Raw genomic sequence first — 15532 nt, 5'->3', positions numbered from 1 at the left:
AGTTGTCTCCAAAAACCTATCCATTTCACCTGTCATGTCCAGCATTTTTAAAATTTTTAATCATTACATTTGGCCCGGCCTTAGTTTTAAATGCATCGTGGTGTTATTGTCTAATGTTTACTGCTAGTCTTGTAATGCTTATTGTTTTGTTTTTGAGTTTATTTATTGTTGTATTTGTTATGCTGTTGTTTTATTGATGTGTTGGGCCTGGGCCTCTTGTAAGCTGCACCGAGTCCTTCGGGAGATGTTAGCGGAGTATACATAAAGGATTATTATTATTATTATTATTATTATTACATTGCATTGCATTGCATTGCATTGCATTGCATTGCATTGCATTGCATTGCATTGCATTGCATTACATTACATTACATTACATTACATTATATTATACAGGGTTAGTCAAAATGAATAGGCCAATAAGAATGTTTACTGCATTCTTATTGGCCTATTCATTTTGACTAACCCTGTATTATATGATAAGCACAGTGCAGGAGACAAGATGGAACTGCCTTCCTGGTCCTCTCTTGATTGATCTCACAGCAGCAGTTGGTGCTGTGGGGGGGCTCCCAACTGATGACTGTAGGCATCCTGTGTTGGACGGGGTTGCACTCCCCCTGAAGCCACAGGTCTGCAGTTTGGGAGTCCTCTTGGATTCATCACTTACGCTTGAGGCTCAGGCGTCGGCGGTGGCCGGGAGGGCTTTTGCACAACTGAGACTTGTGCGCCAACTGCGACCGTACCTCGCAAAGGCTGATCTGGCCGGGGTGGTCCATGCCTTGGTCACCTCTAGATTGGATTACTGTAATGCGCTCTACGTGGGGCTGCCCTTGAAAACGGCTCGGGAATTCCAACTGGTTCAACGAGCGGCGGCCAGAATGTTAACTGGGGCTCCTTACAGGGAGAGGTCAACCCTCCTGTTCAAGGAGCTCCACTGGCTGCCGTTTACCTTCCTATCCCAATTCAAGGTGCAGGTGTTTACCTACAAAGCCCTAAACGGTTTGGGACCATCCTACCTGCGTGACCGCATCTCCGTCTATGAACCCATGCGCTCCCTTCGTTCATCCGGAGAGGCCCTGCTCGCGATCCCACCTGCGTTGCAGGCGCATTTGGTGGGGACGAGGGACAGGGCCTTCTCTGTGGTTGCCCCCGACTTTGAAACACCCTCCCCAAAGACATTAGATTAGCCCCCACGTTGGCAGTCTTTAGGAAGAACTTGAAGACTTGGTTATTCCGATGTGCCTTCCCAGAATAGGAACCTCCAGCACTATGTCCCAGAAGCACTTTACTAGAGTTTAAGACTCTCTGCACTTGCCCAGAAATCCAACATACTACCTGTCACACCCAGCACTTTTTAACCTGTACCCATCACTGGCCTGGCCCTGGTTTTTATTGTGTTATGGTGTAATGTTTTGTTGTTATTGCTTTATGTTTTTGATTTGCTTTGAATTGTATTGTTGTTGTTATGCTGTTGTTGTGTTGAGGCCTTGGCCTGTGTAAGCCGCATCGAGTCCTTCGGGAGATGCGAGCAGGGTACAAATAAAGTTTAATAATAATAATAATAATAATAATAATAATAATAATAATAATAAAGATGGAACTGCCTTCCTGTCCCCTCTCTTCATTTTGATCTCAGAGCAGCAGTTGGTATGATATAACGTATTATAGATAGATATAACAACGGCCTCTTCTCCCACATTGTTCCCACCATGGGCCTGTGTTGTTGTTGACTTTGATTACTGGCTCTTGTTTCTGACTCCTCTCCAGCTGCTTGGGTTCAAGGCCATGGGCGCTCCTCCGTGGCTTGGCTGGGCGTTTGCACTGCCTGGGTGCCTCAGGGAGCACACAACTCCTCTGTTGAGCCACTGGTGGCCAGTCTGCTACTGGGCACAATTCAACCCTATAAACCAGGTATCCTCAAATTGTGGCCCTCCAGCTGTTTTGGCCTCCAACTCCCAGAAGCCCTTGCCAGCTTGTTCATTGGCCAGGAATTCTGGGAGTTGGAGACCCAAATAGCTGGAGGGCCGCAGTTTGAGGATGCCTGCCCTGAACGGTTCCGGCCCAGCTTATCTATCCAAAACGCATCTCTCCCTATGAACCTGCTAGGAAGTTAAGATCATCTGGGGAAGCCCTGCTCTCGATCCTGCCTGCCTCACAGGCGCGTTTGGCGGGGACGAGAGACAGGGCCTTCTCAGTGGTGGCCCTCGGCTGTGGAACTCCCTTCCCAGGGATATTAGATCAGCCCCCTCCCTCCTGACCTTTCAGAAAAGAGTGAATACTCAATATGCCCAAATGTGAACACTGGTGGAGTTTGGGGAAAATAGACCTTGGCATTTGGGAGTTGTGGTTGCTGGGATTTATAGTTCACCCACAATCAGAGAGTATTCTGAACTCCACCAATGATGGAATTGAACCAAACTTGGCGCACAGGACACCCATGACCAACAGAAAATACTGGAAGGGTTTGCGGGGCGTTGATGTTGAGTTTGGGAGTTGTAGTTCACCTACATCCAGAGAACACTGTGGACACAAACAATGATGGATCTGGACCAAACTTGGCAAGAATACTCAATACTCAAAAGCAAACACTGGTGGAGTTCGGGGGGAAAGTAAACCTTGACATTTGGGAGTTGCAGATGCTGGGATTAATAGTTCACCTACAATCAAAGTGCATTCTGAACCCCACCAATGATAGAATTGGGCCAAAATTCCCACACAGAATCCCCATGACAAATGGAAAATACTATGTTTTGATGGTCTTTGGCGACCCCTCTGACACCCCCTCGTGACCCCTCCAGGGGTCCTGACCCGCAGGCTGAGAAACGTTGCTGTAAGCGGATGAGGAATGGAACAGGAAGACATTGTTTTATAATAGTTTTATGATTTTTACTATTTTTTAATTGCTTTTATGGTTTTTACATGTGTTACGATGTGATTTATTTGCTTTTAACCAATGCATGCATTTATAGATGGCCTCTAATGGTTGCCATGAGTCGCGTTTGGGCTGAAACGGGCGGGATCAAAGTGAAGTAAATAAAGGAATAAACAACTATTTGAGGCTGATTGTGTTCTCCTCTCTCCCCTTTCAGAAGAGACCCAGCTTCGTTTCTCCTCCTCGGAGGCCTCCAACAAGTCGCTCACCTTGGAAGTGCAAGAGCTTCAGAAGCGCCTGGCCGAGATGGAGGAGCAGTCGAAAGGGACCGAGAGGCAAAGAAACAATTTCCAGAGGTTGCTGCAAGAGAACAAGAAGCGTCTGGCTCCTCTGCAGCTGGAAATCCAGAAGATCATTGAGAAGGTATTCCGAGGGAGGAGCCCCGCTTCTGTCTGGTGTCATCAGGATGGTTTTTCAAGCAGATTCTCACATGGCTTGGTAAACTAAGAATGCTGATACTATTAAGCAGGTCTGCAGTGGTGTGGCCATTTATTGCCATGCTCTGATATTTTGCTATTCTAGGAAAGGGGGGCATTTTCATGTTCCCTGTTAGAAGAATGTTATGATCCATGGGACTGGATGGAGACAAAATGTGTGTTTGGGTTGTTGTAGGTTTTTTCGGGCTGTATGGCCATGTTCTAGAGGCATTCTCTCCTGGCGTTTCGCCTGCATCTATGGCAAGCATCCTCAGAGGGAGTGAGGTCTGTTGGAACTAGGGAAAATGGGTTTATATATCTGTGGAATGTCCGGGGTGGGTCAAAGGACTCTTTTCTGCTGGAGCTAGGTGTGAATGTTTCAACTGACCACCTTGATTAGCATACAATGGGCTGACTGTGCCTGGAGCAAACTTTTGTTGAGAGGTAATTAGATGTCCCTACCTGCTTCCTCTCTGTTGTTGGGCTGTTGCAATTTTAGAGTTTTTTTTAATACTGGTAGCCAGATTTTGTTCATTTCCAGGGTTTCCTCCTTTCTGTTGAAATTGTCCACATGTGTGTTTGTTACACTTTTTTGTGTCAGGAGAAACTTTAGAACTGTCTTTTTTGGATTGTGGAAAGAAGGAAATGGCAAGTCGCTTCTTTTGTGAGAAAATTGGCCATCTGCAAGGACGTTGCCCAGGGGGATGCCCTGAGGTTTTGATGTTATACCATCCTTGTGGGAGGCTTCTCTCATGTCCCCTGCGTGGGGAGCTGGAGCTGACAGAGGGAGCTCACTCCGCTCTCCAGATTCGAACCGCCGACCTTTTGGTCAGCAGTCCTGCTGGCCCAAGGGGGCTCCTTGGTCCACTGTTTCACCAGATCTGCTGTGAGCATGACTAAGGCAGGCAAATGGCAATTACAGCGGGATATCAGCAAGACTTGCCACTTGGAGCCATCCTCTGGGTTGAGGGAAATCATTGGAAGGCGTTCCTTTTTAGCAGAGGAGACCATTAACAGATTGTGGTGGTCAATGAAACACTTCCCAGACTGTCTTCCGCCAGGAAAGTGGCTAGAAAGGGGAGACGTCATGCGAGAAATCCCATCCCGTGAGGCCGTTATCCTTCTCTAATTGTGATTTCATGCTGTGAGATCAACTGCTAAATCTGAATCCTTTGTGGGTTTCTGTGAGTTTTCTTGGCTCTATGGCCATGTTCCAGAAGCATTCTCTCCTGATGTTTTGCCTACATCTATGGTAGTGAGATTTGGGTTGCTGTGAGTTGTCTGGGCTGTATGGCTATGTTCCATAAGCAGGCAACTTCAGAGATTGTGGCGTCTATTGGAAACTACACAAGTGATGTTTATATTCAGTGATTGCATGTACAATAATCCCTGGCCAAACCCTGCAGAAAATGCCCCCAGAAGCACTTTATTTTCCCTGTGAGTGCAATTAAACCCTAGCTTATCCCCCGGATCCCCTCTCCCGACACATTACATTGCTCTCTCGCCCAGTGTTTTAGATTTTATTCTTTTGCAATTGGCCCTGCCCTTTCTGATCCATTTTCTGTGTTTTAATGTTCTGACTTTATATTGTTTCTTCTGTTTATTTATATTGGCTTTTGTATTTTATTTTATTTTCTTATTTTCTGTTGTGTTCTTGTGTTATATTGTTTTACTGTCTTGCTAGGCTTGGCCTCACGTAAGCCACCCTGAGTCCCTTTGGGGAGATGGTGGTGGGGTATAAATAAAGCTTTATTTATTTATTTATTTATTTATTTATTTATTTATTATCATTATATATCTGTAGAATAATGTCCAGGGTGGTAGAAAAAACTCGTCTGTTTGAGGCAAGTGTGAATGCTGCAATTGGTCACCTTGATTAGCATTGAATAGCCTTGCAGCTCCAAGCCTTGGCTGCTTCCTGCCTGGGGAATCTTTTGTTAGGAGGTGGTTAGCTGGCCCTGATTGTTTCTTGTCTGGAATTCCCCTGTTTTTGAGTGTTGTTCTTTATTTACTGTCCTGATTTTAGAGTTTTTTTTAATCCTGGTGAATTGCAGCCTTCACACTTGCCTCAAACATAAAATGGAGAGAAGAGGCCCTGATCATTCCTCTTACGGCTCTGTTTCCCCTCCTTTGTCTCTTCTTCCAGACCAATACCTGCTTAGAGAAGAAGGATCCGGCACCGACGGCAGCCTCCAGCAACTGATGTTCCTGGGAGGAGTAGCAGCTCAGCAGGGAGGGTCTGTCTCCTGGTTTGATATTTGGGGCTGTGGGTTTAGCGGCCTCGGAGACCTCCAACCCTTTTCACTGCCACGTGAAAAGCCAGGGCTGGGTTTTGTGCCAAGCCACCAATGCCGCCGCCAATGCCGCCATTGCCGCCACCACCACCACCATTGGGGAAAGGCCCACCTCCTCCCCTCAGCCTGGCTGGGATTCACAGTTCATGTGCCGGAGCCACCCATTATTATTGTTTTTGTTTTTCTTCAAGGATGCCCTTTAGGTGTAGGAGGTTTGATGGTTCATTTGTGTGAGTGGAGAAGCGGCAGTTTAGGTCTTCTCCGGCCGTCTGGCACCAGAAAAGGAAACTTGAGCCTGGGCAGCCGATGCCAAGGGCTGCGTACCCTCGGGCGTAGAGCAAACTGAGTTTCACCCTCTGCTGAAGCCCATTAAGGAGCCGGCAGCAGAAAGAATTGATTACCATGCTCTCAGCAGATTTTTCAAGTTTGATAATTTTCAGTTCACCTCCTTTGCTCATAGTTTCCTCATCCTGGGCCTCGGCTGCCTCTCTGTGCTGCATGGAGACGCTTCCCTCCCCCCCCCCCCCTTCATTCATGCTTCCCTTCTGTTCCCTCCCCCCCCCCCCACTTTTGAGTAGAAGATGGTTCCGGAAGGCTGCAAAGGAAGTCCTCAAACTGGGCGGGATGGCAAACCTTGGAATCAGCAGCGTAGGTCCTGCCTGTGCTCCCTCTCTCTGTGTATTCATTGCCACAGCCCAGTTTGCAGTACGGGTGAGTCTCCACCTTCTTGCACCCGGTTGTAGCATTTGGGCCTTTCCGGGGTCTTAAAACCACTCGTTTGCCAGGTGTAGCTTCAATGGCTCCGCACCCCGCTGTGTGTCGTGTTAGCCTTCACATTTCAGTGAGAGCCGTGGCCACCAGGCTGGGCTTTGAGGGCCTTGCCTTCCATTTGGGGGAAGCGAGTCGTAGCAGCTGCGGGAGGGCGGTGGTCGGTGGCCCAAGGGGTCCCTGTGGTAGTCTTTAGCAGAATGAGCCGGTGGGTTCGTGGAAGGAAGCGGCGGCTGGCCTTGGGCCGCCTTCTCGCCGGAGGGAGTGCTTGGTTGCCTCTGCCCTGGCCGCCTGCTGCTCGCCCACCTCAGGTGGTCTGTCACTTCTGGATGTGTTGCTTTTAGTCTGTAAACGTGGTAACAACTTGTATTTAACTGGCCAGGTTCCCTTTTATAAAAGTCTCTCTTCCTCAGTTGGAAACGTGTGCCTCTTTCTTTTGCGGCCAGAGCAAACGCAGCTTCGGCTCTCGGCAAACGTGCTGTTCCAGGTAAACATCCCACAGCTTGTCAGTGTAGGAAAAAAAGAGCTTGAAATGGCCGTTTACTTTCCTGCTTTGGGCCATTAACTTGTCACCCAGGTAGCCTCCCTCAGGCTGCCACTCTGTGTTGTTGTGCTCCCCGCTGCTACCTTGAAGTAACAGAACAATTGAGGGACGACGTGCGGTCGATTGGCTTGTTCTCCCTTCTGTGTTTCGGGGGGTTGATTTGCTTCCCTTACAAATATTGGAGAAGGAGCAGAAGCCAAAAGCCCAGGGCCCTTCCACACAGCCCGATATCCCACATTATTTGCTTTGAACTGGAATAGATGGCAGTGTGGACTGTGATCACCCAGTTCAAAACCGATATGAGGGGCATCCATTAACGACCCACTTCTATTTATCACAGGATGCTGAAACTGCACATGTGTCATGATAGAAGCCTCTAGAGGTGACGTTCCAATTTACAACTCTGAATTGAGAACGGTCTTGATTTTAGAGGTGCGGAAGTGGAGTGAGGTTGGAGAATGGACCCAGCGGAGAACAGGGCAGTCACCAAGTTCCTTTCCTTGAAAGGCCGCACACCAAAGGAGACATCGATAAGAGAAAAGAGGTTTATGGTGAGGATTCCCCATCATAGGATGGAGTCAAGAACGGGCATTGTCCATTCCAGTGTGGTCCGACTTTGGTGGAAACGGCTCCAATTCCAGGGTGACCCCACTCTGCTCTTGAGGAACACACCATCCAGCAAGGGGAGGTCGCCATTTTGGAAAATCTCCACATAAACATTCACCACCAAGCCCAAAATGTCAAGAGGAGAGTGGGGTCCATGGAGAAAATCACCCAAGACCATCTTCACCTGCATAAGGTCTCCACTTGCTGGGTTCCCTGGCTAATCACACCTTTCCAGAAGCAGGAACGAGGCAAATGCTCTCAGGCCGTGTTGACAACAATGTGCCATGGAAGCCAGGAGGACTTTTCCCACAGACTGATCACACAGGAGGAAAGCTGGGTCCATCCCTCTGATCCTGAGACCGAAGTCCAGTCAATGCAATGGAAGCCTCCTGACTCCCTGCCTCCAAAGAAGGCACGTGCCCAACTCTCAGCAGGCAAGGTCACCCTCACAGGATTTTGGGACCAGCACGGAGTAGGATGGATGGATTTCCTAGCAAAGGGGAACAGGATCACTGCTGCGGACATTGCAGGAGGCCATCCAAACCAAGAGGCAATGTGGCATGCCCACCAAAGGTGTCCTTTGCCTTCTGCAAGGCAATGGCCCCAGTGCACAACTCACCTGTGCCCCAAATGGAAGAAGCATGCTCCTCTGGCTTTGAAATCCTACCACATCCTCCTTATTCACCCAACTCTGCACCATCGGACTTCCACCTCTTTCCAACAAGGAAGTTATTTTGGAAGGGCAAGCCTTTCTCAGGTGGTGAGACCTAGCGAGGTGTTTACAGTTGCTTCAAAAGATGAGAAGAGTGTGCGTCCCTAGATGGTGGCACCCATGGAGAGAAGAAGGACTCATGGCTCTCAGTCCACAGGAAGTGGGTCAGGGGAAATCTTTCCTGAACGCCCCTTGTATTGTGTGATTTTCAGCCTTGACATTTTGGGATATCGGGCTGTGTGGAAGGGCCCCCAGTTACTATATTGAGACACATTGATACGAGAGTCTCTGTGGGTATGTTTCTTAAACTCATTGCAAGGTGGCAACTCTTGGTCTTCCTAGTTGGGGTCTTGGAGTGTCGTTGCAGCTGTTCAGGGGAAGCGGCTGTCACAGGACTAGCCGGCTTGCCAGCTGAAAGGAAGGAGAGAGGCACAAGCGTGGGGGCGACTTTGCATTACACCTAATTGTAGTCCTGCAAAATGCAAGTCATAGCAGCTGTCTCTCCTTGCCTGGCCTGCCAAAAACATGGCCTATCTCAAGTGCCTGTAACAGAGGGGCCCCATACTCATTCCACATTCAACTAGTTGGCTTCTCAGCCAATAGACCAGGAGTCCTCAAACTAAGGCCCGGGGGCCGGATACGGCCCTCCATGGTCATTTACCTGGCCCTTGCTCAGGGTCAACCTAAGTCTGAAATTACTTGAAAGCACACAATAACAACAACAACAATCCTATCTCATCACCCAAAAGCAGGTCCACACTTCCCATTGAAATACTAATAAGTTTATATTTGTTAAAATTGCTCTTCATTTTAATTATTGTATTGTTTTGCACTACAAATAAGATATATGCAGTGTGCATAGGAATTAATTCATGTTTTTCTCAAATTATAATCTGGCCCTCCAACACTTTGAGGAACTGTGACCTGGGCCTCTGTTTAAAAAGTCCGAGGACCCCTGCAATAGACCATTGCCTTCCAGCCGACAAACCGCCAAGACACCTTGCATTTTGTTTGAGTTTTTTAATGATGGAATGGTAGGTTACAAAAAGACTTAACAGTTAACCAGAGTCGGATTTACCTGCTTCACAAAAGTCTTGATTTTTTAGAGACGATGGCAAAGATTACAACAGGTAGGAAGGAAACGCTGTCTTCTAGAGATGTTTTCCGTAAGAAATAGGACACATTTGTACTTTTCCCACTAGAAAAATCTCCGATCCCCAGGAAAAGAGGCAAAAAACCCCCCAATAACTTTATTTATACCCCGCCACCATCTCCCCAAGGGACTCGGAGCAGCTTACACGAGGCCAAGCCCAACAAGGAGTATTAACGCAAATTGTCTAGATTGGTTTGGAGGAGACGCGTCCACCATGCAGCCCACAGAGGAGGGCCAGCACACAGGCCGGCCGGGCGGCTTCTTCCCGTCTCCTTGTCTCCTCGCTGCTGTTGCCGCCACTTCTGAGGGCAGCAAGCGGCACCCACACACAGAGAAAAGGGGGAGCCAGGCCCTCTGAGCTGCTGCCCAAACCCTGGACAGAGAGTGGGGGTGGGGGGGTGGGGGGGCATGCGGAAGGACGGCAGAGGCTTGGAGAGGCGGCATTGGTGTAGGAAGCTGGTCAGGACAACTGGCTCCCTTGCTGTTCCTGACCCCTTTCATTCTCTCTCTCTCTCTCTCTCTCTCTCTCTCACACACACACACACACATTTCTCCATTGTGGTCCCTGTGAAATACGCACATATGTTATCAGCTGTGCAGGCAGCTTGAGGCAGGAAATAACATGTGCAAACTTCACAGGTGACCACTTGGAGCAGTGGTTCTCAACCTGGGGTCCCCAGATGTTTTTGGCCTACAACTTCCAGAAATCCCAGCCAATTTACCATCTATTAGGATTTCTGGGAGTTGGAGGCTAAAAACATCTGGGGACCCCAGGTTGAGAACCACTGACTTGGAGAAACATGGTTACAGGTAAGCAGCCTTTATACACACAAAGGTAAAGGTTTCCCCTCAACATTAAGTCTAGTCATGTCCAACTCTGGGACTCTGGTGCTCATCTCCATTTCTCAGCCACAGAGCCAGCGTTGTCCATAGACATCTCCAAGATAATGTGGCCAGCATGACCGCATGGAGCACTGTTACCTTCTTGCCGGAGCAAGTAGTATTTACTCAGGTTTCTATATATATTAGAACTGCTAAGTTGGCAGGAGCTGGGCCTAACAGCGGGAGCTCACCCTGCTCTACGGATTCGAATACATGACCTTTTGGTGAGCAAGTTCAGCAGCTCAGCAGTTCAACCCACTGGGCCACCAGGAGGGACCACACACATATATATACATTCTCACATATGCACATACATACACCCCATGAGAACCCCAGAAATAACACCAGAAGCTGTTGGGATAATGGTGACAACTTGAGGCTCTAAGGACATTCCTGTCTTCCTAGTTTGTGTATGAAAGGGAAGGAGAAGGAAGACGGGAAGGGAGAAACAGTAGGAAAAAGAAGAAAGGAGGAACGAAAGAAAGAAAGAGAAGAAGAAAAGTAGGTAAGTTGGACAAAAGAAAGATTGGAAAGTTGGACTGAAAAAGGGAAGGAAGAAAAGAGGAAGATCAAGAAAGAAGTGAGAGAGGGAAGGAGGAAGGACTAGAGAAGGGAGGAAGAATGCTGCCTTTTCTTCCTCCATGACAGCCACCCCCCCTCAATCCATAGATGAGTAGAATTAAAATTACACCTCTTAGTATATAATAAGCTAGTGTCATGGTATTGTTTAAGTATTAGACGAGGACTCTGGAGACCAGAGTTTGAATCTTTACTCCACCTTGGACGTCACACTCTCTTGGGCCAGTCACACTCTCTCAGCCTCAGAGGAAGGCAAAAGCAACCCCCTTCCTCACAAATCTCACCCTAAAAAATCCCATTTTCTTAAGGCCGCCACAAGTCGTTAATGATTTGAAGGCACAGAAAAGGATCGACTAAAATAAAATGTGGTCTTACATCTGGAATGCTGATGGAGATGCACGTTGGACTTTATGACGGAGTAGCCCTCAAAGGCACAGAGGCTTAATTGTGGCCAAATACTAAGATTGGCCCATCTCTCCCATTTAGGAAAGTTGGCAAACACACCTTGCTCGGCCCATCAGGACAGAAAGTAGCATTGATTAGTAGTTTGCAAAGGACGGTGTCTTTTCCATGTCCAGAGTTGGTGGGCAGCCTTCGGAAGCCACGGGCATCAACAGGTGATGGAAACCCAGCTATATTGCGCGGGAAATGCACATTGGGTCTCTGGAGGGCTGCTGCGGGTTCACTCCTCTCGATGCAAAAGTGTCCGGGTCAGAGACCCAAGTCTTTGGAAATCTGGAAGGAAAAGGAGACCTTTGCAGCTTTGGCGCGTTGCTGGGTTTTCAGTCATCTGCCACGATGGAAAGGGCCCTCAGTTCATTCAGCTTGGCTTCATTCTCCTTCTCCCTCTGCTCATCCGTCAGGCCAGGCTCGTCAATCTGTTCCGTTAAGTCGCCAAAGATTTTGTACATTTCCGTGTAGTACACAACCTAGGAGAAAACAACAAGTGCCTGCCGGTTAGAATCATGCGTCACAAGATAGAACCTGAAAATGTAGGTTTTTCAGGCTATATGGCCATGTTCTAGAAGCATTCTCTCCTGATATATTGTTGAAGGCTTTCATGGCAGGAATCACTGGGTTGTTGTAGAAACATTCTCTCCTGACGTTTCACCTGCATCTATGGCAAGCATCCTCAGAGGTTCCTGGCTTCAGGCCCCTTCCTTTTCCCCCTCAGCCGCTTAAGCGGCTGAGGGAGAAAAGGAAAGGGCCTGAAGCCAGGAACCTCTGAGGATGCTTGCCATAGATGCAGGTGAAATGTCAGGAGAGAGTGCCTCCAGAACATGGCCATATAGCCCAAAAAGACCTACAACAATCACATTCTCTCCTGACGTTTTGCCTGCATCTATGGACCTCGCAACGTCTGAGGATGCTTGCCATAGATGCAGGCGAAACGTCAGGAGAGAATACCTCCAGAACATGGCTATATAGCCCGAAAAGACCTACAACAACCACATTCTCTCCTGACGTTTTGCCTGCATCTATGGACCTCACAACCTCTGAGGATGCTTGCCATAAATGCAGGCGAAAGGTCAGGAGAGAATGCTTCTAGAACATGGCCATATAGCCCAAAAGAACCTACAACAACCACATTCTCTCCTGACGTTTTGCCTGCATCTATGGACCTCACAACCTCTGAGGATGCTTGCCATAAATGCAGGCGAAAGGTCAGGAGAGAATGCTTCTAGAACATGGCCATATAGCCCAAAAGAACCTACAACAACCACATTCTCTCCTGACGTTTTGCCTGCATCTATGGACCTCACAACCTCTGAGGATGCTAGCCACAGATGCAGGCAAAATGTCAGGAGAGAATGCTTCTAGAACATGGCCATATAGCCCAAAAGAACCTACAACAACCACATTCTCTCCTGATGTTTTGCCTGCATCTATGGACCTCACAACCTCTGAGGATGCTTGCCATAAATGCAGGCGAAAGGTCAGGAGAGAATGCTTCTAGAACATGGCCATATAGCCAAAAAAACCTACAACAACCCAGTGATTCTGGCCATGAAAGCCTTCGACAATACATTGAAAATGTACATTTCACCCATCCCTGGCAGCCTTGTGATAATGTACGGCCATTTGCATGACGAATGCAAGGCTGGGGTGAAAATGGCTGAAAGAAACATTAACAACCTTAGATATGCAGATGATACCACTTTGATGGCTGAAAGCGAGGAGGAGCTGAGGAGCCTTCAAGGTGAAAGTGCAAAAGCTAGGTTGCTTATGGTAACCAGACTGATTGATAATTAGCAAACAGAGGGAGAAAACGTGGAGACTGTGACAGGGTTTGCATTTCTAGGTGCAAAGATGAGTGCAGACGCAGACTGAGACCAGGAAATCAGGGAGGAGAGAATGACCCATCTTGATAAAATAGTGAAGAGTAGAGACATCACATGGGCAATGAAGATACTCATAACTTAAGCAACGGCATTCCCCGTAGTCACCTATGTTTACTCCCGTCTGCTGACCAGGGAAGGTCCTGCTGGCATCTCTGTGACCTGGATTTGATTTGCTGCAATTTGGCAGTGACGCACCTGCTGCTGCTGCACAATCGCAGGCGACAGGACTAAGCCTGAACTCTCACCCTTCCAGCTCACGGTCGGGGAAAAGCAGGGCGCTGCTTCTGAGCTGCAAGGAGCTCCCCTCACAACAGGCGCAGGTAGGCCAAGCTCCCGCTCACGGTTGGCAGCCGAGCAGTGATAGGATTTCCACAAGCGCGGGCTAATCCCGCCACCGCCCACTCAAGGCCGCTATTCCGGTCCTGCCGACGGGGAAGGCGCCTTCCGCTCAAGGTCAGCGCTCGGAAGGGAAGGGGAGCAGAGCAGGGAGGCAATGCTGGAGGCGCATGGGCACAGGCAGACACAAGATTCTCCCCTACGAACCGGACGTATTCTCCCCTATGAACCATCAAGATTATGAAGATCGTCTGGAGAGGCCCTGCTCTCGGTCCCACCGGCCTCGCAAGCGCATCTGGTGGGGACCAGGGACAGGGCCTTCTCGGTGGTGGCCCCTCCACTCTGGAACTCTCTCCCCCTGTTTACCTCTCCGAACGTATTCTCCCCTATGAACCATCAAGATTATTAAGATCGTCTGGAGAGGCCCTGCTCTCGGTCCCACCGGCCTCGCAAGCGCGCCTGGTGGGGGCGAGGGACAGGATATTCATATTTTACTGTAATGTGAATTATGATGTTTTTATTAACTGTATGTGATATTATGTGACCCCCGGAGGTGTTGCGAGGGGGTGTCCGAGGGGTTGCCAAAGACCATCAGAAAAACACAATATTTTCTGTTGGTCATGGGGGTTCTGTGTGGGAAGTTTGGCCCAATTCCTTTGTTGGTGAGGTTCAGAATGCTCTTTGATTGTAGCTGAACTACAAATCCCAGCAACTACAACTCCCAAATGTCAAGGTCTATCTTCCCCAAGCTCCACCAGTGTTCCCTCAAGAGAGGTGAGAAGGTCGGCACATAAAACTTTTAAATAAATAAATAAATAAATAAATAAATAAGATGCCCACAGTTTCTAACAGACCTCAGCCTCTGAGGAGGCCTGCCACAGGTGCAGGCGAAACGTCAGGAGAGAATGCTTCTGGAACATGGCCAGACAGCCCGGAAAACTCACAGCAACCCAAGGTGATCCTGGCCATGAAAGCCTTTGACAATACAGTGGTCCCTCGCTACTTCGCTTATCATGGACTCGCTATTTCGCGGGTTAAAAAAAAAAAAGAATTTAAGTACCGAGGGAACACTGAGTGAGAGACAGAGTCACCTTGTCGCCACCTGGGCCTCTTGCTGAAGCGTCTTCTCCCCTCCTGGGGAAGATCTTCTTCCCTCCTCACCTTCTTTACCTTCCTCTTCCTCCTCCTCGTCACTGTCTAGGTCTCTTGGCGCCACTCGGGCCCCGCAATTGAGGAGGTGGAGGCATCGCAGGGCCCAAGCGGCAACGAGGAGGAGGAAGGTAAAGAGGGAGAGGAGGGAAGAAGAGCCATCCCCTTGCCCTCTTTACCTTCCTCCTCATCACCACCTGGACCTCTTGCCGCCACTGCTTGGACCCCACGATTGAGTAGGCGGCGGAGGTGTCGCAGGAGACAAGCAGTGACGAGAAGGAAGAGGAAGGTAAAGAGGGAGAGGAGGGAAGAAGAGCCATTCCCTTGCCCTCTCTACCTTCCTCTTCCTCCTCCTCGTCGCTGTCTGGGTCTCCTGCCACCACTCGGGCCCCACAATTGAGGAGGTGGAGGCGTTGCAGGGCCCAAGTGGTGACAAGGAAGAGGAAGGTAAAGAGGGAGAGGAGGGAAGAAGAGCCATCCCCTCGCCCTCTCTACCTTCCCATACATGCCGATCGGAGTTAACATTTAAGAGACTTCAGACTTTAATATAACTATATCATTGTTAGGACATTAAGATAATTATAACTTTGCTACAGGATAAGAATCCCTTGTGCAAACTGCTTGGAGACCAGCGTTTTGGGATTTGGGACATCTATATGTACACTGGTGTTTCTCAACCTGGGGGCCGGGACCCCTGAAGGTGTTGCGAGGGGGTGTCCAAGGGGTCGCCAAAGACCATCAGAAAAACACAATATTTTCTGTTGGTCATGGGTGTTCTGTGTGGGAAATTTGGCCTAATTGTATCATTCGTGGGGTTCA

At 48.8% G+C, this 15532-nt stretch overlaps 2 protein-coding genes across 2 annotated transcripts in view; one reads left to right on the top strand and one right to left on the bottom strand.

Moving 5' to 3' along the window:
- Positions 1-6830, top strand: part of CCAR2 (cell cycle and apoptosis regulator 2) — a 59699-nt gene extending 52869 nt beyond the window's left edge. Inside the window, exons 20-21 of the mRNA XM_060786933.2 lie at positions 3090-3295; positions 5495-6830. Of these exons, the coding sequence (XP_060642916.2) occupies positions 3090-3295; positions 5495-5551 (263 nt within the window). The 3' untranslated portion in view covers positions 5552-6830. The remainder of the gene's footprint in view (positions 1-3089; positions 3296-5494) is intronic.
- Positions 6831-11582: 4752 nt separating this feature from the next.
- The window catches only part of BIN3 (bridging integrator 3), a 135136-nt gene continuing 131186 nt past the window's right edge, over positions 11583-15532 (bottom strand). The window contains exon 9 of the mRNA XM_067470617.1: positions 11583-11815. Coding sequence (XP_067326718.1) covers positions 11669-11815 — 147 coding nt within the window. The 3' untranslated portion in view covers positions 11583-11668. The remainder of the gene's footprint in view (positions 11816-15532) is intronic.

This window comes from Anolis sagrei, chromosome 7 (assembly GCF_037176765.1).
Source record: "Anolis sagrei isolate rAnoSag1 chromosome 7, rAnoSag1.mat, whole genome shotgun sequence".
NCBI classification, from domain to species: domain Eukaryota; kingdom Metazoa; phylum Chordata; class Lepidosauria; order Squamata; family Dactyloidae; genus Anolis; species Anolis sagrei.
Note: the sequence above shows the minus strand (reverse complement) of the source record. Positions and strands in the feature narration are given on the sequence as shown.